This window comes from Typopeltis vanoorti, chromosome 21 (genome assembly GCF_054136105.1).
Source record: "Typopeltis vanoorti isolate ZY-2024b chromosome 21, IOZ_Tvanoo_1.0, whole genome shotgun sequence".
Lineage (NCBI taxonomy): Eukaryota > Metazoa > Arthropoda > Arachnida > Uropygi > Thelyphonidae > Typopeltis > Typopeltis vanoorti.
The window spans coordinates 4841942-4868057 of NC_143569.1; the positions used below are offsets into that span (position 1 = coordinate 4841942).

The 26116-nt window shown below is 33.1% G+C and overlaps 1 protein-coding gene across 7 annotated transcripts in view; it reads right to left on the reverse strand.

The window, feature by feature from the left end:
• The window catches only part of LOC150094601 (cell adhesion molecule Dscam1-like), an 823608-nt gene that overhangs the window by 293130 nt on the left and 504362 nt on the right, over positions 1–26116 (reverse strand). For all 7 annotated transcript variants that reach the window (XM_090411254.1, XM_090411255.1, XM_090411256.1 and 4 more), the window contains one exon: positions 18321–18482. In XM_090411254.1, the coding sequence (XP_090267380.1) occupies positions 18321–18482 (162 nt within the window). The remainder of the gene's footprint in view (positions 1–18320; positions 18483–26116) is intronic.

Below are 26116 nucleotides of genomic sequence, written 5' to 3' on the forward strand. Positions count from 1 at the left end.
TGAAAATCACAAATAATCCCTAATTAAGAATATATATATATTTGCTTCTTATATTTGAAAATAGCTTATATCAGCCATTCAAATGTGAAATCGATAGAACGATATGTATCATGTGACTGGAAAAGCATGGATTCTTTGAATCCGGTCAAGGACATGAGAAGCTTTGTATACGTTTATTTCTACGAACGCTAACTTTTGAAGGAAGTGACAGTATGGAAAGAAATTTCTTTAGTAAACTTCTTCATTTTGACAAAAAGAAAAAAATTCGATTAACAAAACTAACAGAGAAACAAATTTGTTTCCTGATCGTATCTGGTTTGTACGCACTCATGAATAACTCACTAACCAGTTACTCTAAAAAGAGAGAGAGAGAGAGAGAAAATGGATAGATTCCGAAAAGGAGTTCAAGACAATATGAAATTCCCACTCCAGACACACAATGAGCTAAATCGCCACCTTTTTTTTTTGTAGTAAACGTAACCCATTAAAACACTAGCACGTAAAATCAATTCTGAGACGTTTTATTGTTTTTTTTTTTTTAACTATCGTCAGATGTGATTTGAGTAATCGCTCGCTGACGACATGCAATTGTTAGAAGAGCGCATTCCTGTTGAATGAGAGCTGAACAGTAAAGTTACAAGACAGATGTCATTAAAACAAACATCAAAGAGACATTTTGAAACTTAATTCCGTATTTATGTGAGAAGTAAGAAGAATACATTAAAAGGATGAATACATGACTGATAGCACGTAATAGGAGAATCTATGTGAGCAGCCAGGTGAAAAGGTCCTGTCACATTTTCTTCATATGACAGAAGGAAAAAAAAACTGATATCAATATGAAAATGTTTCCCAAATATTTTTAATTTAAAAGCTAGATATTGTTAAATAATCCCCTAAGCTGTATTGAGTCTAATTTTAAGCAACTGCAGAAACACTTTTCGAAAGTTGAGTCGCAAGTTTCATTGCGTGAATATCTCTTATTTATTCTAATGTGATTTCCCTCCCTTTATCCGCCATCCATTTGGGGAAGGATGGAGCCCTCCTAATGGGGGATTATGTATATATATTTTATGACTGTAAATCCGTGTGTGTTCATGGGGCCGGTTTGCCTGTTCTGAGGGACGAAAAACCCGAGTTTCCGGGTGAAAAAAAAACCCTACCCCGTACGAGACCGGCTAACTCACCTTTAGTCGAAAGAGACCAGATAATGGTTCCTCACATCATAGACGGGAATCGAACCCAGGTCTTTCCAACCAATATCTCAGTCTATACCGACTGAGTCACGGAGACTCAATATCTCTTATCCACTCTCCGAACAAAAAGATGCAAACTCGAATCCTGTCTTGAACATGGACGCTTGTGATTGTCTTTAAGTACGGGATGAATTTTATCGTTGGTCCTGCGGGAGTTCGTTTCCACGGTTATTGGAAGGCTTGAAGTGACTTAAAAAAGTTCGCCGATTGGTATACACAGTATTCCGTGGCGTGTGATAATTTAAATAAAAAATAATTTAAAAACTTTATTCCAGCCACGGTACTAATGTGCTTTGGATTTATAATTTTAACTAGTAGGAGTCAGATAAAAAATGGATGAATCCCGCAGAATACTCTTTATAATATTTTGAAGAACACAAGCGACTGAAGTCATAATGCAGAAATCAAAGCACGTTAGCAAATTTGAATTGTTTATAAGAATGAGAAAAAAATGAGATTTTCCCTTTTCTTCAAAATTTCCAGCTTTCAGATTAGGAAAAGTAAACGGAAAAATAATAATAATAAAGGAAGTAACAGAAATTTTTCGTGTGAATCTCCTCCACTCAAGATTGCCAACTAATGCCGACTAAGTCTCATACCCACTAAATCCCACCTAAAGACAGTGAAAAACTTGTATGCCTGAATGAGATCCAAACACAAATAAATTTACTCCGGCAAATCTACATTATAAGAGATATCATTAGATACTGTTTTTGTGAATATCATTAAGTATTTTGTAATTAAGGAAACGTATTTAAAAATATATTTCCTAAGCACACTGCCAAAAATTCCCAACATTAAGCCAAAAATGCTTAATGTTGGGAATGAAATGTATGAAAAGCATAATAAACATCCATTAGCATTTTTTAGCTAAATAGGTAATAAGGTTCGTTGAACTTAAAAGACAAACATTTAGCATAAACGTCGTATTTCTAATTTAGAAAAAATAAAAAATAAAAATTAATATAAACATACCACTTCTGTTTTTAATTAATCAGAAAACGAAAAATATTTCCTAATAAAATAATTTTCATTTTATAAAGCAAAATATAATAAAATAATAGTTAAGATCTGAAACGCAAGTGCATTATTTTGTCTTTTTTATTTTTCTCTATTCGAATGTCATTCTTACCACTTTTTATTTAAATGGGTAAGGCTAATCGAAGTATTTTATTAATTGATTAGCACTTAGTATTTAAATTATTTTCGAATGCATAACGCTTAATTTATTAATATTTATAATATTTAATTAACTGCACTCCCGGATATCATCAATATTCTATCGGAACAAAGTCGACCGTCTAGGTTTTCAAAGTTTTAAATTTAATCCTTATCAGTGACACACACACACACACACACACACACACACACACACACACACACACACACACACACACACACACACATATATATATATATATATATAAAATCAATAATATTTTATAGATATTATTATTATTAACAGTGTTAATGATGTTATTATTAGCACTGTTAATAATAATATTAACAGAGCTCAAGGTGGAAGTTATTCAATGTAGACAAAGTCAACGCAAAGATAAAATTCACCTATAACAGAAGGTGATTAAATTTTATTCAAACTTTGTTGTATCAGAAATCAAAAGTAACTGTGTTGGCTGCGAAGAAAACTATTTCAAGTTTCCTAATGCAATGGTGCATGTATAACAAATCTTCCCAGTGACTGAACTATCCGTTCGAGTTTAGGTTCTCACGCTAGAGAGCAAATGCGTCTGCTCGGTCTTATAAAAATAAATTTGCAGGAGATAAGCTTATAACTGGATAAGCATACAAGATAGAGTTGCGTGTTGACAGCCTACGAATTTCTGCAGAATCCAATTTTGAGGAGATAGCGTCGTGTGTCAGAAGTTTATCTCCATTAAACATGAACGCGCTCATCTCCTTGAACTGATGTTTAAGTAAGGTAAACGGTAAACTTTTCCTGGATTGGTTTAAGATGTTAACGGTAAGTTTGAAAACAACATTATTAGACAGGAAACAGGCTTTGTGTTTAATCATCCAAATTTAGAATATTATCGCCGCGGCGATAATTATTGAAAGAACAGTTGTTTCGAAGATCTGTTTGCAGTCATTTTGATAACCAGAATGAAACATTTTTTTCTTCAAAATATTCATCGGCAGAACACCAGAAAGGAAAATAGTTTGAAAAGGTTTATCTCATATTTGAATATCATTAGATTCTTCTAAACATTCCAAGAAATGCTGGTATTCTAGTTAACAAGTTTGGCGTTTTCTTTAAACATATATCTAACCAGTGTACTTGAACCCTTTGTTGGACTTGACCAACCATTAAGGGACTGCCTAAAGCAGTCTGTTAATGGTCTTGTTAGGAGTGTTCGTGAGAGTAATTATTACCAGAACATTCTGAAGTTTTCTTGTAAGATGAAAGAAACTTACGACTTTCGATTTCCGAAATTTTATAAGAAATGCGTTATTATTCTGGCTACATGGGATTCCCTGTTGGAGAATGCGATTAATTACAAGGCGTTAGTCAAATTTTTCTGTGATTAAATGCAAGGCCTGTTCATCGAGTAACATCTGATAATTGTCATAGAAACACGAAATTCTAACAACGCTCTTTGTGTTTAATTTATTAAAATCTCACAGTTTTAGACTGTTGCTCTAATATAGACCAAAGCATTTGCTATATGAAAAGCATTTTATTGAGACATAATATTTGGTTAGCTAAAGAAATTAGATAAGAAGTAATGTTTTCATTCAAAAGCAGATTTTTTAATCAGAAAATGTTATGTATAAAAACATTTTCTGACAATTAAAGCTATAGTGCAGTACTGCTTAGCATTTGGTTATAACAAATGACACTGAATTTACTATAACAATTATAAAATCTGTACGTCGATATTTTACTTCATTCGTGAATTTTTTTATGAAGTCTTTAAGAGGTATTCATTTTTGAATATTTAAAAGACGTATTTACTGTTCAAGTTAGAAACGAGTGCTTCGCTGTATTCACAATAACTGCCAGTCAAAAAAGTGACCTTCTTAGTTATGTTAGTGATTTTTCCTACCGTCAGATATGAAAGTGGACTGTGCAGGTTACGTTCTGCAATGATTTCAGAGTTAAAAGTTTTAATAAAATGCAATTTCATTATCAAATATTCATCTATTTAGCACACCAGAATAAAATATTGAATATGTGTTCGTGAAATTCAGTATCAATAAACTATCACCTGTGCGTATACTTACTTCTTACAAAAATAATTATTTTAACAGCAATCCCCCTACATAAGGTTTCACCTATCCCTCATCTTATACAAAAGTGATGAAGCAGACTTTCAGTAGGTTGCACTAATGGACAGAGATGTCTCAATAGCTATCTCGTTTCACTGAAGGCACTATATTTGAATTGCATTATATGTGCATTTATACACTTGTTGACGACGACTCCTGTAACTCACTAAACTGAGAAGATTTTTAATAATTCTTCAGTTTATAGCTTATTTTAAGACATCACATATAAGCATGCAGGCTATAAATAAATCATGCATCTATATGTTATTATGACACTAAAGCATGCGGACGCATGCGTCAGTTCTTGTGGTGCATCTCTTCCTAATTTGATTTTCAATTGGTAAATAAACAGAAACGTGAGAAACCAATCCATATGATCGGATTCATAGGAAAAGGGGATGAACTTTAATATTTCCTTTTAAAAAAAGGAAAACTGGAGTAGAAGGACCAAATTCACTCATAAGTGACGGTGTCTGCTAAATCGTGTCACTAACAACAGCCGCTTTTAGCATACTGATTCGAATTAGTCTCTAATAGTAGAGCGCGCAGTTATCCCTTGAGAGTAACATCTTTGTATGAAGGTATTGAATTTTTCTCATTTTAACACAAGTTCAGAAACGCTGTAATTCTCGAACGTGTGTTGGACAAAGTAATGCACACGTACTCCAGAAACATGTCTTGCTTGATAAATTTCTCTAAAGATATTAAATTTTAAGGACACAAGAAGGCTTATGCGTTTTCTCACAAGGAGGACTATTCGGCAGATAGCATACATAATATTACAGGTTCTTATTGTTTTTGCTTTAAGTTATTCTTTATACAATTACTTGGTTAAATCTAATCTTAGCTCTATATCAATCATTCATATTCCAAATTTTGCATTATAGTATAAGGCTTAAAGAAATCATGTTAACCTAGCCGCAAACAGATACACAAAGTTATAGAAAACTGTATTCATCATCATTATATGCAAATGCTCCAGCTTCGTTGGATGAGTAGATTGTGACTCCGCTCTCCAATGTGGCAGGTTCCAATCCCATTGCGGGAATGGATGTTTCGAAATGTTTTTAGATGGAGGATGATTTTTATTGCCCAGTGTGAGACTACCACTCTGCTTATTAGAGAATTGAAGTGATTTGCAAAATCGTTCCATGTTCAGTCTTTACAGATGACCTTCCGGAGTCGAACTGTTATTCCACAAAATATAACGTGTAAGGTAGGTTTGCAACCTTTGTATGTCCGTTTTACATAGAGAAAAAAAATTATATCCAGAAAGAATTGCATAAGGTTACTTTCATGTTTTTAAATTTCACACGTAAGTCTGAATCCTCGAACACCTATCCTAATCGATTTTTTTATACAAATATTCTGACCAAATCGTTATTTCTGTAGAAGAATAAATATTTTTAATCAAATACTTGTTTTGTTTGGGTTGATTTCATTTCTTAACGATAAGGGTAGGTAGACTACTGAATATTTTTCTCGTATGTATAGTGCTCTCGCATTTCGCATGTGATTTGTAAATTGCAAAAGGTTAATTCTTGTTTTCTACTGAAGAAAGCGTTTAGCATTAAAGTGTGTGTTTTCGATATTAGGAATAATTGGCACCTATAACCGTATAAATATCGAACAGCTACGTAGCATGTTTATTGCAATATGCAGTAAGCATAATTTTATTTCATGCTAAGATCAGAGGTGCATGAAGTCAAAACTGGAAGTTTCAGTAAGATCCTGGGGTTTCCGTATCTTCGGTGGCTTGAATTCCCGCAGAACATAATATTTGTAAACATTCTCAAATTTAAAAATTCATGTCAATAATAAATACTACTTAAAATAACCTGTACTTAATAACTAAGTAAGTGACTTGATGTGTTTCCAGCATAAAGTCAAGTTTAATTCTAAATAAGATATGATGTTAGTTTCCTATTTACCATGAAGTTAAAACTTGAAGTGGTTAAACAATTCCTATCATATAAAAATATTTAAATGGAAAAGTTCGTTTAGTGTCATGCAGCATTACAAAAATGTAGTTTTTTTTTAATTTAATTGAAGACGGGTTTCAGATTTTTTTTCTGAACTATAAAGCTTCGTTACCCTGTTACATAAACATGATGCTGGCGATCTTCAAATGAAGTTTACATGTTGTGTAAATTAAGAATTCCCTGGAAATTAAAAATCCTAGCTGTGCTTATTCTATTTGCATTAAGTGCTTGTAAATCTTCATGTTTAAACTTGGACTGCTCATGCAAAAATCAAACTGCAACGCTTAGAGCTGGTACAACTTTTATGTCAAAAGATTGTGCACTTACAGTACAATGGATGAACTATCAATGTCGTTTCTACTTTCATTAATATTATATATAGTGTATTTTTTACATAATTCAGAGTGTTCTAGAAATGAAACATTTTCAAACCCCTTCAAGGTGTCCAAATAATCACCCCCCACTAATCTCCCTGAGTAACAGAGTCTAAACATTTCTCTAAAGAAATTGCTATTTTCAGAACTAATCCATTAAATAAAAATAATTAATACGCTGCTTTTAATGCACTTAAGAACTTAAGTTTTTTTAAATATTAGATTTATGAAAGTTTGAAAATGAAAACAATTAATCATCTTATATGTAAGTTAACTTATATGTAATCATCTTATATAAATATCATCATCATCCGTATCAAGGATTTAGGCCTAGCATGGCCTGTTCCGGCCTTAGAAGTTATCGTTGAATCATTTAAGGGGACGTCCTGGTTTTCGTTTTCCTAATGGCTTGTACTTTAAGGCTTGTTTTGGTAATCTTTCTGTTTTCATTCTTTGAACCTGTTTCATCCATTTATGTTTATATTTTTTAATTTTTTCTATTACTGGTTCTTGGTTTAATTCTTTCATAATTTCTTCGTTTCTTTTGTGATCAAATATGGCATACTTCGCAGTTTTTCTCATAAACTTCATTTCTGCTGTTGTTAATCTTTGTTTGTCTTTTTGTTTTATTGTCCAGATTTCGCTTCCATACATTAAGACTAGTAGGGCTAATGTATTGTATACCTTTAGTCTGGTTTGCTTTTGAACTAGGTTTGGTTTAAATATAGAGTTAATTACACTTGTTATTTTTAAATATTTTGCAATTTTTACGTCTATATCTTTTTCATAAGTGATCATACATCCTAGGTAGTTAAATGAATTCACCTGTTCTAAGATGTTGTTATCTATTACTATTTTAGTTCTTGCTGGATCTTGTCCATTAAAGGCCCATAGTTTTTGATTTTTCTGTTAATATTATCATTCCATAATATTTGGCTATCTCATTTAGATCTAAAATAGCTTTCTGTAAGTTACCTACAGAATTTGTAATTATTATTTGGTCGTGGGCAAAAAGGAGAATGTTTAAGTTCACTGTAGGAGAAAGTTTAATTCGTTGATGTAAATGTTTATTCCATTTTATTATTATTTCATTTAAGTAGATATTAAAAAGAGTTGCTGAGAGGGGACATCCCTGTCGGATCCCTTGGTTATCTCTCTCGTATATGATAGCTCTGGTATCCTGGTATACTGATACCTCTATAGTTTTTAGGTCATCTCTATTACCTTTTTTTAAAGATAGGAGTCACAATTGCTTTTTTCCATTCTATTGGGGGGGATACCAGTTGAATAAATTTTATTTTAAAATAATAAGAGTTTTTCTTTGAATCTTGTTCCTGCGTATTTATATAGTTCCGAACCTAGCTTATCTTCTCTAGGTGATTTTCCGTTTCTTGTTTCTTTCAGGCTGATTTCTAATTCTTCTTTAGTTATTTCCTTTTCATTTTCGTTAATTGTTTGCCAGTTGTCTTTTTTGAAATATTTGTCTGTCCACAATTCTGTGTAGCAATTTAGAAATTCTCCTAATTTCAATTCGGTGTTTAATTTTATGTTTTCTTTGGTATCAGCATTGAAGTGTTTCAAAATCTTATATACATTGGGTTTAATTTTATATAAATCATGTTCTAAATTAGAAACAAATTTGTTCCATAATTCTCTATGTCTTTTATTGACTTCTCTTTTAGCTATGGCTCTTATTTTTTTATATTCTATTTCATCTTCTAATCTTTTACTGCTTAACCATTTGTGAGAGTTTTTTTTCTTTTTGATTATTTCTTTGATTGTATCATCCCAGATCTTCAGTTTTTTCCTACTATTGAATTTTTTGGTCTTTCCATATATTTCTATATATTTCTTTCAAAATTTCAAAAATTCTTTCAGGTAGGAAACTTGTGTTTTTATTATTTCTAACATCAATTAAAACATTAAACGAATACTGCAAAAGGGCCTTAGTGCATCATTTGTTTTTTTAAATTCAAGATAAACTTTAACTTCTGTCTCGCCAATCGTATGATTTCAGTTATGATTTTTATATCAATTCCGCTCACACTAAAGGTTATTTATCTGTGTGCATGTGGGTGTGGTCACTAACAACAAGAACGAGAGGAGATTATTATTATTCTTTACCCATAGCTAGAAGGGGAGTATTAGTGACTGCTGTTCTAGAGAACAGACTTCGATAGCCTTAAGGACGAGATGAAATGAAAGAAGCATTTTTCGTGTGATTTCAACTCTGAGAAGGGGAACTCAGAATGGATGCTTAACAGCTCTTGCACCTTGTTATGATAAAGGGACACCGAATTTGTACTTCTCTTACAGAGTAAAGTAAAGGTATTCTGTAATGTGTTGCATGTTTTATCATCCTCCATTAAGGGACCTAGTGCTGTCGTATAATTTTCATAGATCCCTAGAATGGTGCACAAGGTGATCATTGTGCTAATTAGTCACAACTGCTTCCTAGACTATGGCATACAAACTGTTTTGGGAGAGATTTTGGTTCACCATTGATTGCGCTTTCTCAATAGGATATATCTAATAATATAACAAGTATATTACACGTACACACATGCATAGCAAATGTAATGATTGCACTTGAATTTAAATGCGTTTATATAAGTAATTCCCAGTTACTTCAATAAAATAAGCTAAAATTTAACGATTTTTTCCTATACAGTATAAAGCTAGTACAAACCACTTCAAATATCTACAGAATAAATACGCATTATTTTACCCAAGAGAGACAGACAGCTTATCTAATACGAAGTTAGAGATAAATTAATTTAAACACTGATTATTTTTTAGTAGTTTTTTTTTTAAGTAGCTGTAGTTAGCTACACGAATTTTACTGGAATCCTATGTTGCATAGTTCATTAGAGAAGGATGGTGATAATCGAAATATCCGAAGCAAGTGAATATATTTTAAAAGTATATCCCAGATATTTTCATAGAATCTTTTAGATAGCACATATTAATCTCAATAGCAACTGCAAACCGCGCAGCGGGTTTGAAGACTGGGGGGGAGAAGCCCAATAGGGTTAAACTCTTCCCCGTCTTCAATGAAATAGTACGATCCCAACTGAGGTCCTATAAAGGATACATGCTTTTATCCTTTTTTTTAAAAATAATATAAAGAGCAAGCAACTGCAGAGGTTGGATCTTGGTTTTATGTGCCATGAGGGACGAGGAGTTGGAAATTGATTTTCCAACTCTTGATTTTCCAAGAGTTGGAAATTCAATTTCTAAGTTGCTTGTTAATGTAGATAATCAAATGTAATTAAAAGTAATTGATAAACTTAGTTATTTAATTAATTTAAGTTCAAACGCGTGCAGCTTGCATTTCGAGAAAGGTATACACCTGTTTCGGGAAAACTAGTAATTGGAGCAGTCAGCTGAAAACTAATTTTTAATAATATGCAGTATCATTGAAACCATCGTTAGATGGCAGCATTGACCATGACATTTTACTACGCAATATTATTTAAAAAATTAAGTGCTCACATAAAGAATCTTGATAGCAGTGTTCTTCAATAGCCCCTGATCCTGTATGAAATGATATGGACAAAACTTTAACGTCTGAAATTATACTACAGATTCAGTATAATTCAGGGTAGTATAGTACACTTTGTCACACTCATCTTGGACCATGATTAAAAGCACGCAAATATGTAGCGGACTCGTATCTTTTGCATATCCTAGCTGATCACATTATGGTGATTGGCTGCTACTCATACAATGCACTGGTATTCAATGAAAAGTTCAAGTGAAATGAAAGCAATAGAAACTCAGATCTCTAAATGAAACATTATCACGTGAATGAACACTAGCACTCAGTTTACGATGTTAAGATGTCTTTCAAGTGAAGTGAATATATCTAGAACAATATCAAGATAGGTTTTATGGAATCTGAACTTAAAAAGAATTTCCATAAATAATTTAAAATATAAATATAAAAACCATTTATGCTCAGCCGAAAGATGCACATACTGTGAAAAAAAATAGCCTTTTATCGGAAGTTGGCTTTTGTCAGATTTTCTCACATCCTCAGCAATCAAAAAATCTGTTTTCTAAAATGACCTCAAAAATTAGATATTAAAACATACATGACAACTACGCTAATGAGACTAGTATTAAGTGTCCTGTGAACTTTTGGAACGTCTCATTTAACCAAATAATAGAACCTAAAAGAGGTATTACCAATTAAACAAGGAGACTTTCCCTGAGGACCAAACTGTGTAGACCGCGTTCTTAAATACTGATACAGACTTCCATTTTAATTTGAAAACAACGGTTTATTTTATATACCTCTTGACAGTCCATAATACACTGAGGAGGTACGGACTTATCAAGAAACTTATAAAATAATTCCTTACAAGAAAACAGTTTCAATTATAAGTGAAATGATATCAGACTGTGTTCAGGTGTTTACGAACAATATTGATAGTGCAGTTAGAAAAACTGATTAAACGACCGACATTCACAAGGTTCAGTGCTGGCACCGCAGCAGTTTAATCTACAAGTATATGATATACTATAGCGTAAGATAACATCATTACTGACTAAGAAATCTCTGGTAAGGATCGTGAAACACGGAGATTACTTTGGATAATAGAAACTATATTTAAATACACCAAAACAATTCTGTTATTTTCATTTGAATTCTAGAATGGAAAACGCGAGACTTTCGGGCTATTTTAAAGTAGAAAGTCAGAATGATCTGCAGCAAAAATACTACCAGTAAAAAAGAAATCGAAACGTTTAAGACACTTAAACGAATGTTGTCAGAAACATAAGAAAAAAATATATAATACACAGGTTCATTTAGAAGTTGGAATTTCCGTTCGAACAACATTTTTGTGAGAAAAATCGAAAGCATCGAAACATAATCATGAATTATAAAGAACTATCAAACAGTGCTGTTCTTGGTTTCCAGTCTCACCTTACAAGTGCAAAAATTCGCTCAAGTGCATTGCGAAAAATACAATGAAATGTCATAGCAACGGCAGCAAATATATGACGGCAGTATCGCAAACGGAATTTACAATACTACCATCATAATGCATACCCAACTAGCAATCACATTGTTGCGGAATGCTTACTGCGAACATTTATTGGTTTGATCAATGTCACAGACCTTTACGCACAGCAGTGGAGTGGCTAAATAAAATGACCAAGTTAAAGTCGTAGCTCCACATGTATTTGCCATAAATTTAGTCTAATAATTATAAGACTCAATTAGGAATTAATACAGATCTTAGCACAAGTTTTAATCATTTACACCAGTTAAGGTGTAGATAAAGTAAGTACTGGACATCGAAGATTTGCTGCGTTAATGAGCTACGCTGAGTCATCATCCTCATGTGACTGTGTTCTTCCAGATCAAACTAACAATCATGTTGCAGGATGCCCACTGCCTACATTTATTGGTTTCATCAATGACGTTTTGGAAGCTACGTACAGCAATGGACTTGAATGAATAAAATGCTATTAATCATTTAAAATAAAATCTTATTTAATACACTATAATGAGCACACTGTATATCACCGTATTCTGTACTTTATCTCATTATATTCAATAACATTTATTGTATCGTTCTGAATTTTACATTGAACACCGGCTCAGAAATTATACGAAAACAATCATTCACAGAATACATAATAACCAAAACAGTACACGAGTTGATTGTTAACTGAGGGAAAGAAACATATCTGTAAGAGATATTGAATAATGCGTTTCATCCGTTGCAATACTCACATAACGGATCCTCTACTATTTCCGAAGAGGATCCGTTGCAATGCTATTATATCAGCTTCTCTGGTCGGAAATAACATTTGAGTTCAGATCTGATCTGATTTGAGTTTAGATCTTTCCAACCGAAGGGAATAAGTTATATTGTCTTTACAACTAGGTAAGTTCGGTGATTTTAGAAAAAAACTGACGGGCATCTCAACCTTAAGAAGCTGAAACCAATGAGTAGGATAAATTGCTTATATTATATCCACTTAAAAAATCTACTATTTCAGATGGGCCCTCGAAACATCAAAAATTGCTAAATTTCTTTCTTTATTACTAATGACCGCCTTGTAGGTTCTTAAAATGTGTTGCAGAGAACACTATGAAAAAACTACACTCACTAAAAAATAGTGTTGAGCAGGGTCCCAAAGGATAGTATTTTTGTTATTTCAGAACATTAAAGTGTAGAAATTCGAATTCTGTATGAATATGTTCAAAAAAATAGGATATTTACCAATTGTCAACAGTGTTCCTCAAGAGCTCACATTAGTGAGTACGGGAGTGGTAAATCCAAGGTAGTTGACGGTAGACAATTCTTTACTTTATCTAATATATATCTGTTATATTATCTATAGACTTTCTATCCTTTCTTTTTTTCTTTCTTTTCTTGCTCCTTCGCCCCCAATGCTACTATTAGGGTAGGTATTCGAGGACTAAGAGTGATTCTTTCATACTTTGCTATTTGATTTCACCTTTTACAGTGGGAGTCTGCCTCCAAGGTATTTGACTCACCCAGTAGACTGAATTCCTAACCCACCTGGCCAACATGGGTTGAATTAGGACCAAAACCTCGCAGATATGCGGAAAGGACCCCTGCACTGCAGCACTTTTTTTCTTGCATTGACTTCACGCCAAATGCTAATATGGTTGTGCCTTATAATACACCTCATGTTATGTCACTTGTCGCACAGAATAATCAGAGCCAGATTCTGGGCAGAGAATCCGGTTCTAGAACTATATTACAGTCTCCAAGTGATATTGTAAACAAGGAATACAGAAGGTGCTGGATTAATCTTAGAAGCAAGCTTCGCATAAGCACATGGAATGTACGAAGTCTACAGATGGGTACTCTTGATATTTTCTGTAAAGAGATGGAGAGGTATAAAATTGAAATCTTGGAAATTACAGAGAATAGACAGAATGCAGAAGAGTCACTTCAAAAGATAGGATGGTAAGCTAGTTGTTTATTTAGGAGGTGACTCAAAGAGATATGGGGTCTCTGTAGTAATGAAGACAGTTATGGTAAGAGCCCTTCTTGGTTATATGTTTAACGGGACCAAATCCTTCTTGGTCCCGTTAATGACAGCATACGTTGTATTACTCATAAGACTCATCCTACCAATGTGTCAATCGTGATAGTTTATGCACCCAAAATAAATAGGCCTGATGAAGAGTGAGGAATTCTCTGAAAACCTATATACCGTTTTGGATACTTCCTACCAAGGAAGGACGTAAATTTCAACTGAGGTAACTTTATTGCAAAAGTGGAAAAGAGAATGAGAGTTAGGCCTGAGTAGGGAGTGTTTGGTCTGGGTGAAAGTAACATTCATGGTGACAGACTGTTGGAATTTTCCCGTGCTAACAGATTAGTTATTACCAATAACAGTTTCCAGAAACACCCACGACGGACCTATACCTGGACGTCTAACACTGACAGGTTAAAGTACCAGATTGATTATATCGTGGTTCTCCAAGTGAAAGACAATCATCGCTGATGTGCATAATTGTGCTGGAGCAGACTGTGGTACAGACAATGAGCTAGTAAGAGCCAAATTAAGACTGAGAAAACTCAATTCAAGTTCTTCCCATTAGACTGGATGTCAGAGTAACCTCTAGTGGACTCACAGAAGAAACAATTAACTCAGTTGAATGATCGTTTGGAGAGTAGTGAGAACTCATCTGAAATGATTTGGGAAAGAGTCAGGGTTATAATGCATGATACTGCTAAGAAGTATCTAAGTCTAATTAGAACGCCAAGAGACCCATATAATATCAGATTTAACATGGAATGCTAAGACAGAGTTCCAGATGAAGAGACAATTATAAAGGGATGTTTTGTCTAGTTGATGAACGAAAGCACAAGTTTAAGAGCAAATTGAATGTCATCAAAAGACACGAATGAAGCAATTCAAACAGAAGAACTGAATCAAAAGCAGATGGAGAGAATACTGTGAGGAACTGTACAGCAGAGAGGTTAAGGAAAATTCTGAGGGGAAGGCCCTCTCACTAGGAAAATTTCGATTAAGAACCTCCTTCATTTAAGCATGAGGTTGAAAGAGCAGTTAAACAGTTTAAGAATAAGGCCCCGGATGCAGATAGAATCCCAGATTTATTAATTTCGTTAATAAATTTTCAATTTATTAACTAAATTTAGAGTTAATTAAGGCCACATGGGATGGAAGGTTAAGGGTATTTCACAGATTGATTACAAAGATATGGAAGATAGGATCATGGCCTAGAGATTGAAAGAAATTGGATTTCCTACCGTTGCACTAGACGGGAGGATTACAAGAATTATAGAGATATTATTTTGCATAATTCTATTTCTTTTTCCATACAGCATCTAATGATATCCAATGAATAGTTGGATGGATGCAGTCAACAGTGCAGATGCACTGAAAATAATTAGCATTTATTTTCTACTGGGGAAAATGCCTTTCACTCGATTCCTTAATCCAGAAAAGCGACTCTGCATTTGCTGTCCTACTCACGTTAAAGGGACAGACACGTGCCACAGAGAACTGAACAAGAAATTCACCGACAGATGTTAGCATTATAATAGAGTATTTCACTGCATCGTAGATTTCCTGACAGAAAGTTGGTGGTATTTACTCGGATCCTTCTTTAAAGAATTAGTAAGTTACTTTATGATAAGAACCATCTTGCCCTAATTCTGCGTTATAATTCATCCTAATAATGTTATATCGGATTGAAGTCTCGTCATTGTGCACTCTCATTCAATAATACTTGATGTTATTCTCTCATGTGTGTAAACAGTGTTTTGTGAAATGAACATTAAACTGTTGGAAAATATCCGGGCTAATATTATAAAATAACATAAACTATGACTACCAGTTCCTATATTGAAGGAACTAGTATATTCTATATCCACTACGTTTCTTGGATTTAATCCAAATCAATACGAGAACTTTTCAGCCCACCACGACCCTCCTAAATACAACTTATGCTATACACCACAGTCTTCAAACTTTGTTGAAAAAATGCACTCAGCTAAAAAACATAAAGCTTCCTTGTAGTTGTTGGCATCTCCAGACAATGATGCCACTGTTCTATGGATATATACGAAGGAACCAGCATGCTCAAAAGGCATCAGCGTATAACAGTAATTTTAGGATTGCCTTCCTCTTCAATGTCAACTACAGATTTCATTTCTTTATGTTCCAATTGTAGAGCTTTGGTGACGAACTGCTACGCAACAACAACATATACGATGTCCCACCTCCGTCTATCTGTAACTTTCTTTCCATAAACTTATCGCTCAGTAGGAAACCGCTTCATGGCAAAGCGATGATCTCCTTCATAGGTTATACGTATACATATTGCGTAGCTGCATCCTTTTTCTTGCTATCTGGACGTTGTCCCATGTTTTAGATAGGACAGTGTATACAAAACAATCTCTTATAAATGTTTGCACAATACGATTATAATCTACTCATAATCTGGATACTTTTTTTAAATTTATCATTAATTTTATTTAACACAATGTTTATGCTTGCAACTCATATCTCCAACGAATAAGATGTTGAAGTGTCAAGGAAAAATTAAAACTTCTATTTTATGGAATGACTAGTATGAGCATGCATCTTAAAATAAATTGCATGCTACCCACAAAAATAATACTTAAATGTGCATTCCATTAGGATGAGTAAGGATGCATTGTTGTGCTTAGTTTGCTAAAAAAAAACATTAACTTACCTTTCGAACAAATTTACATGAAAAATAAGTTCAGAGGATTAAGCAAAAGTATGTTTTCTTCCATTTTAATAAATATACGAGAAAAATGTATTTAATAAATAATAATTTGATATGATTTTCGAAGTCATTTTTTTCGAGTGCACTATTTTTTGTGGGAATAGTCCATATTTAGAACAATCGGTATATTTCAGTATCCCTAATGCTTATTGAACTCAAAGGGAAAATTATTGCACGTAATCCTGTGCTTGATTTTCTCTTATGAAGAACGCTCTAACGTTTTTAAAATTTTAAATTCTTTAGAAAAATGATATATACAGATTCTTTTTTGCTCCGTATTGCTATGCTATATAATTCTTTATTATGCGCAGAAATTATGAACACAAACTAACATTTAGAAGAGTAAATTGTATTCGATGCTCACTTCTGAATGTAATGTTGCTAACTCATTATGAACTTAGTAATCTGTGGTACACGATATTCTCGTTTCTTGCAGACCTGTTCTACTCTGTACTGAGATCAGTTTACTCGCTCTTTTCCTCATCATGACGCTTATGACATAATGCGTTGTTATTATGAATGGATAACTTTAGTTGGAACTGCGGAGGAAACAACTATGGCTATGGGGATAGAGTATTAACTGCTTGTGTTCTGCCTTATTTGTTTTATCAGATAGCAAAGGAAAAACTAAAATAGTGCACCTTGAGCAAAATGCGTTCCCAAGTGATCTTCTACATACTCTTCTGTCAGACTGACAAAAGATGTGCCATGTGTTGTGTCGTCACCACATTTCATTGATTTCCCTCACTCATAAGGTTCTTTACATTAAGAGCAATCGCAGAAAATTACACCAAGGATGCCATTTCCTAGAAATCAAGAACATGAAGTCCTTTACGTAATATCCTCCACGTCTGAACGGGTGTAAGTAACTCCTAGTTGATTATTTCCGCATCCAGCTGTGATATGAAAATGATCATCCTCGGCACCCTTGGGTTATTTAGTGTTAATTTTCCTACATCTCCTTGTGCTTCTTGGATCTGATAACAATTTCTTATTTCTATCAGCGCTTATATCGTTGCCTAATTTGATTTTCGGTGTATTATGTATATCACAAGTGGGATAGCCTGCCGATATTGCATCCCCTTGATTATGCTGTTTCATAGTCCACAATTTCTTTTCTACGTCCTATTGGCAGTAGCACAACATGCATTCACGTATAGGAGCGTAGCTGTTTTGTTTGCCTTATAGCATTATGGACCATGCATATGGAGACAGTTATAATCATATCATTATGAACCATTAAACTAAACCATTATTCTTCATTCTAAAATAGTGGATATCCTAATAGTTATTTTTAAGCAGTGTATATTCAAATGAGCTCACAGTTAAGAATTTAATCGATTATTCATTCAACCCTTTTCGATATGCCGTTAACCAAAATATCACACCGCAGATACATCACGGTAGTGTGTGTGTGTGCGCTGTGTGAAGTACTTCTTCAAAATGAGACCAATAAAAGGAATACCCACACTACTTATAGCATGGATATTATTTTTATTGATCGTAAATTAAATATGAATACACGCAAGTATATCCTTATTTAATGAATATACTTACGTACAGATTAGGAGTAATGTTCATCGGTATAAAAGCAAAAGATAATCAAAGTTAATCAAGGGAAACTTCAAGAAAACAGTACCATTTTGAGATCCTCCCGAGATCACTAAACCATCGCTTCTTTCCCAGGTAATAACACGGACATGGTCACTTAAAGAAACTGGAACATGGCATCGAAGGACGGCAGTGTTTCCTCTCACTACAAATTCATCGTATACACGAACTTCGATGTCTTGTAAAATGACTACAAGAATAAAAAAATAAATAATAAAAAATAAAGTAACATTTTATCATATAATTTAATACATGACACACTTAAATGAAATTTAATTTCCTGACGCACAGTTTTAAGAAATAAGTATATACAAGATGTTATATAAAGATATTAGCATAACATCTGACACACTACGACTCATCCAAATGGAAACAACGTTATTGTAATCTTTGGGGATATAATGCTAAAGAATAATAAGGCATCTACCCCAGATACTTTATAAATATGTCAACGGTAATCCCTTATCATCACCCAATAAGAAAGAAAACTGAACATCTCAAAGTAAGTATGATTTATGCCGAAGCAATCAACCTTGGCAGGATAATTATTGCTAAAGTCATTAACGTCTACACAGCGCAGATGACAGGACGAGGCGATAATTTCCCTTTTGTTAGAAAGACGTGGATACAAGTCTCAACCAAGATGCAAGAAATCTGTATAAGAGCTATTTTTTTATTTTATTTTTTAGCAGTTCAAGGTGACTTAACCACTCTCATATGAATGTGGCAGTCTTTTTTCCTCCTGTCAAATAGACCAGTAAAACATAACCATCATATACTGTCTTTATATAATTATATATATATATATATATACACATATATATATATATATACATATACATATATACATATACATATACATATATACATATACATATATACATATACATATATACATATACATATATATATGTATGTATGCGGCGTGTGTGTGTTGTGCGCGCGCCCTGGTGTTAATTGAAACCCAAAACAGAAATAAAATTGCATATTAGCATATGTGTTTCAAATAATTTTACGCTCTTATCACAACTTTTCAATAGTTGTCTTTTATCCGATTTATCATAAACAGAGAGATTTTTTTTGTTCGTAACTTTCAACTATTTAATGAACATCACATGTGAAGTTTAAGTATTTAGTCATTTTCCGACAGCTGCTATGCCTAATTCCCAGTCCTATAAAATCTAACTAATGAAATGTTCCAGAAAAAAATGATGAAAAATGATGAAAAGGGGTGCTACTTTGTCTTTCCTCTAATACATGTAGACGGGCTCACTGTACTTTCAAACAGGAAGTAATTCAGTAATGAATTAATTTGTTGAATACAGCGATTTCTGAAGCCGTAACTATTATCCAAGCCATTGGTGTATAATATTTTCGAGACATCTTGCCATACAGAGTTCAAATCACTCCTTAAATAGAAAAAATCGAGACATGACATTTTATCATTTTCAATATAAATTTGATTTCTGCAAGCAGATTGATTATTAAATGTGTTGTACTCTGCCTCTCTTCCTTACGAAACTTGCCTTCTCTTCTTCCGAGTAAGATTTGATCCTCTTTCCATCCTTACTAATAAGAATTTTAATCTCAATGCTTGAATTACTTATGAAAGTTATCTTTCACTTGCTTTTTTCTTTCAAGTGTTTAATACGATTAACTGAACCATGGGCAATCTCTCTCTCTCTCTCTCTCTCTTTTAGTACGTAATTCATGGCATATTCTGAGTTGATCGATAATATCCTTATCTCCTTACTTGATCATTTCAGCTATTATCCCATTAAATTAGGAGACTTTCCTGCATTCCTTGTTCTTCTTGGCGGTTTTATTTTGTTCATTTATCGTGACTGTATATTCGTCTTTCTCCACAGTCAATTCAGGTTTTTCCTAGACTTTGATTATTTAGAAGCTGTTGTGTTTTTAAGATCTTTATCATAACTTTTCTATCTCGCAAGTCTATTTCTTTAATGAGCATTTTTTCATTTTCTTTTTCAGTAAAGTCTCCCTTAAGGTGGAGGAGGTTTCATAATTTTTTAATAATCTTATAAACATTCTTCAAACAGTCTTCGTTTAGGTTTTTTTAAACCTAAATGAAGACTGTTTAGGTTTAAAAAAGACATTTAACGAGTTAATAAACATACTTAACGAGGTGTTTCTTACAACTCGCTGCATCCAGTTCTTAATAGTCGTTTTTGTATTTTATTCTGCACTCTTTTTTCCTGTTAATCTCTCTATAAAGTGTCCTTTTATGATAAATACTACTCTATTTCAACTTTCGTTTGTCATATGACTAGATTTCTTGGTTTTATTCAATGGTTGTATTTACTGTCTGGGTCTTTTCAGTCATTTTCGTCTGCACATATGTTTTGCTTACGGTTCTCTTGTTCTTCCTCTTTTATTTTCTGTTATGCTTACATATCTATTTATGCAAATGTTTTATTAAATAAGTTTTTCCATGTTGCATTTAATTCGTATTTTCTGGGAATTTTCTTTTAAAATAATCCTCCAAGTTGCAAAGTTAAAATGAGATCGACCTATATCCACTTCAGGAAATGATTTTGTTCTTGTTGGAATTAATTCCCGATTAAACTTTGCTTTGATAAGCATGCAGTTATAATCTCCCATGTTAGTCTTCTTCACCCTTCCGTTTTCTAACAGTTATTGAAGGTATAGTTGAAATATCGTTTATGCTTTAACACGTTCATTGCCAATCACGCGATATCGCGCGATGCGAGTTCTCACCAAACGGCCGGTTACGCGTTATCGCGTGGACGTCGCTAACTAAATAAAAAAATAAAAAAAATTTGGCCACCACACGAAATTCCAATTTTCAGCTTGGCAATGAAAGTGTTAATATGTTAATACCACTTAGTCGCTTCGCATTGTGCGTAAAGAATACCAACATATAGTCGTAACGGAAACTTTTTTTTACAATGAAATAAAAATCGCCTTTGTTACCACCAGTATGAGAATAATTTTTCGTTTTTTGGCTCGCAATATGCATTTATTAACTCCTACGGGCAGAGTAAACGGCCTCATGTTAAAACCCATCTGATAATTATCAGGTGGGTTTTAACATGAGGTGGGTATGTCATATTTTCTTGGATTATAATCCAAGAAAATATGACATAATTTCTCCATTGGGTTGCTTTCGCTAATCAATGGATCCTTACTAAACTGAGTCCAAGGTTAAAACTTGGACTCAGTTTAGTAAGGAATGTAGCTGATTATTCTGATGTCCAATTGAGAAAGAGAATGCAATACAACAACTCCACTAAAACGGTATAAAAGTATATTCAATTGATATCGCGTTTTGCATTGTGGTGTAAGGAACACCGACATACGGCCTTAGAACTTTTCTCAATGAAAATATTTTACATATACATCGCTTTCATTCGTCTTTGTCACCATCAAAACAAATTATAATTAAGCATATTTAGAGTAAACTATTCAGGCAGATTTCACCATGTCGCTGCTTTCTACGGGGTACCTTTTGACTAGTACATCAGGTACAAAGAATGGGCACAAACACTAATTTATTGTGTCTCGCGCATGAAACTTTTTTTTAAACTTTTGTTTACAAACATATCAGAGTACGTGGCATTTAATTTATGATTCCTTTGATTTCAAAATCACAAAAATATTTAAAATCCTAATTAACCAGAAACAATACAATATATAATAACAGAATAACGATTTACAATAAAAATTATCGCAAATAACAATTCGACACTCTTTTTGAACCGAAGTAAAAAACCTGCGCTATCTTCTTGAGTATACTGAATTTTGCAAAAATTTCAGAAATGAGATTTAAAAAAAAAGCATAACGGTAAAACTCAAAGGGTGATAAAAAGCCTTCTGGATTATTAAAGGTATTTAACAGTAGTCAGTCCAAAAGCTTCTCTGAGCTTCATTAGTCTGATTTAACAGTAGAGTGCTCATTAGTCTCGGATTAAATTTAAATGCAACTTGGATTAACGTGGTCACGGTAACAAAAAATAAATATAGGAACCGTATTAAGTTGAGTAATTCCTACTTTTTATATCTAAGGGTTTAGTGAATATATATGTGTGTGTTTTTCTTCGAAACTGTATTGTCCTGCGTTCTTGTCAAAGCTGCAATATGACGTATCAAAGCTGAGTAAGCAATCTGTAATCCGCCTCCCAGACAAGTAAAGAAAATATTCTTCGTAAAAGTCTTACTGTTTAGAAGCAATATTGAACAATAACAGGACTTACTGTTATTGTTCAATAATATAAAGTGAATGATGCTCTAGGGAATCGAGGTCTATTGCTGAGATTTCACTAATAAAAAGAAATTGCCCTAGCAGCACAAACGATGGATCTAAGCAGAATGTTTAGATGTTGATGGAAATATAGCAAATATCTTCATCCAGATCATTCAAGAAATCTGTAATCGGAAATATTTGGAGCTGATATTCGGTTTCGTTCGAGATTGCTAGGAAGCAATTTTTACATTAATCCCATAGAGAAGGTTGCAAAACAAATTGTACGCTAAAGTAAAAGAGAGGGAAGAAACTTAAAAAAAAAAAACTGCTAGACATTATGAAGAAAGAACCAAAGAATAGAGGTAAATGAGAAGATATAAGAGTCAGTTCAGTAAATTTCAAACTGTATAGTGCAGGAAAGTGAAGAAATGGCAGAATTTTTGGTTCGCTAGAGGATAGAAAATAAGATGCAGAAAAATAACGTCGGTGGAAAATGTTAGAAAGATCTTCTGGTCACCATCAAGAATTTAGAAAGTTTTTATTTTTTAAATGTACCACTCAAAATGTAAGAACTATTCTAGAGGAAGTTGGGGAGATTTGGGATATTTATTATAGTTTTGGAAGTTGCACTGGCAGAAAGTGTTTGAGCAAAAAAAGAAACAAAATAGAGTTATGTAAAAGGCTGAGATGTCGTGACTATAACTTTTCTTAAAAAGTCTTGAATTATATTTTCAAAAAAAAAAAAGAAATCTTAGCTAGCTTGGAGAACTGGATAAGTGGGTCAGAAATATGATCTCTATTGCAACTGTATTAAAAAAAGTAAATGTAAATCTATAATGTATTAGTGATTTGTGTGGCTAAAGATTTCTGTTTTTATTAATTGCTAATATTTTCTGATTTCATTAATTATATATTTTGTAGATTTATTACAGGAATCCAGAAAACTGTCTATAGAGATCAAAAATGGAACTTTCCAAGCCAATTTAAGCATCCAGTAAGCAGGGCGGCGCCTCTTATTAGCTGGTGAAATGTATTTGCGTATTCGGCTGTCAGAACGCGGCTTCACCCATCTAAAGATCAGAAAGGAGTCAGACACTGTTGTAAGGAGAGAAATCTCGAAACGTAGAATGTTTCAGCATTGCAAGTTCTGTCGAATGAAGAGAAATGAAATCAAATCTAGGCTTGCAGAATGCTTTGGTTCTTTTACTGTTTTTGGAAGAACCATTGCGAGTTTCTGTTCCAAAAAAAAAGAAAAACCGTCTTGCCTATTTAGTGAACTCACCTTAGCTGAAAGCCTTCATAAATAAACAGTTTCCGCGTATATATAGGAATTTGAACTCAGGTTTTTCAAACCATTGTAATTAGTGACGTTGAAATGAGTTTCTTTCCTTTCCTTTTTTTTTTTTTTTGTTATTTTATATTTTGCATTTTTCAGCTTATCTTTGGAATTCAGTGGCGAAGAAGCTGTAACATCTTAAAATATCAAGAGAGATTTTTAAAATATGACCAACTGTAGAACTGTTTATCATATTTTTGTTATACGTTTGACAAGTCAGTTCAAGCTTCTACTGAATATGTTATGATCATCTTGACAACACAAGAAAGGACTACTGAGTTATTCTGAAATGTCGAATACTATACCTTCTTTTTAAGTACATACTAAAACACCACTAAATATTAAATTTTCTGGTGGATTAAGTAATTCAATTTCACCAGGAAAATCACCTATTAGAAATCTTCATAACCGAAAACGTCTTGAAAATAATTTTTGATTACTTTCGTGTGATCCCTGTTCTCTGCCAATTATTTTTTTGTGGTTGAATGTGCTTTTTCTTATAAATTCCCCAGATGCACGAAAATTTTTATTATGTATAACTTTGTAAATGTTTAAAAAATTACAATATTCTCTTTTTTCCCTTGATGGGAATCACTTGTTGAGCAGAAAGAGCACGGTTCGTTAAAGAGGAATCGATTTTGATCGTTGCTTGCTTTTATACAGTCACTTGGGAAATACCCAAGGTAGTACAATGACGTGATTTAGAATTGATTCATAAAACCTTGATAGCATTTGCATGCTCTTTAAAGTGTGCTTAACACGTAATGAATAGCACTTTGAGAGGAACCTGTTTAGCAATAGATGATAAAGTGGTGTTTGGAAGAGAGTCCTTCGATGCAACACTTACATAAGGTTCCTTCCATAGATGAAATATATCTACGATTTGGTAAGAAGACAGCAGATGTAAAATTTATATGATTAGTTATACGTATGAATATAAAGATTACAAAGGTTAATGAATATCGCGATTTAGATATTTATTGATATGAAAATTCAGTTCAGGAATCATACTGGTAAGACAAATATCAAAGACCCTACTAATTGTAGGCTCAAATAAAAGATGCTTCATTTATAGAAGAAATGGCATTGTGATAAAGTTATCTATAATTAGGACATCCATCTTGATTTAGTACCATATTTGATATCGTGATAGCTTCTTTTGGTCAGGCTAATATTGGATTGCAGTTTATTGCAGGATATTGGATTGCAGTTAAAACTTGTAGTCTCTCAGGTTTTCAGATGTTCCGATAAAATTCTCTAAGGGTTTAGTTTAAGGACTTTAGAATAAAAGTCCTTAAACTAAACCCTTAGAGAATTTAGGACTATTAATAAGGACTCAAGAATAAAAATTTAGCTCATGTAAGTTACCACAAGGGCAAAATTTATTTTACTTTAAAAAGATTTGAATTAGGAAACTTATCGCCTCAAGTCAGATCAATTAAAATTTTTATAACGATCCAATTCAGCGCGGTTGAACATGTTCATAGTGATGCTTGTGTGTAAATATATGTAAAAAATAAGGAATGAAAACATTTAATATGACATTTATAAACGATCGTGTGTATCTCGGCAGCATTTCTTGTATCATAATGCTAGATGGCCAGATGAAACGGTTATAGGTTTCTAATTGCAGACAAAGGAAATTTTTCTAGGTTCGTTTTCAGACAGTTCCAGAGTCACGCGATTTAATGCATGCAAGAATTATTTCTCTCTAGGCTTTTAACCTCGCATCTCATAAAAATGGTGTACTGGAATTGTGAGCAATAGGATTATGAGCAATAGGATTATGAAATAGCGTAGACCAGAATGCTAGATGACACCTCTCATCTCTCCCTCGTTCTTAAATCATTCATAACCATGACTCAGTTAGTGGCCACTTGTGTAGGAAGTAGCTGCCTACCACTTTTCAGAAATTTAAGAACCCTCTATATATTTTTAGGGAAATTAGATGAAGTTATTTTTTTTAAAAGAATAATGTTTATGAACGAAGGAGATCGATAAGAAAAGATAATATAAACAGAAAGGAATGTAGAAAAGAGTGTAGATACCAATACGCTAATTTAAACTTGGAATAGCGTGTTATGATTCGTTCTTCGAATAGCTCATCTCGTGTTACTCGTATCGGTTTGGTCATTTTAGTGGGTACACAAATATAACGAAGTTTTTTTCTACATATAGTAACAAAATAAAAGAATATGTGAAACGAAATTTTTTTATACAGGTTTAACTTTTTCAGCAAGCATAACATGATAGGTATATATAT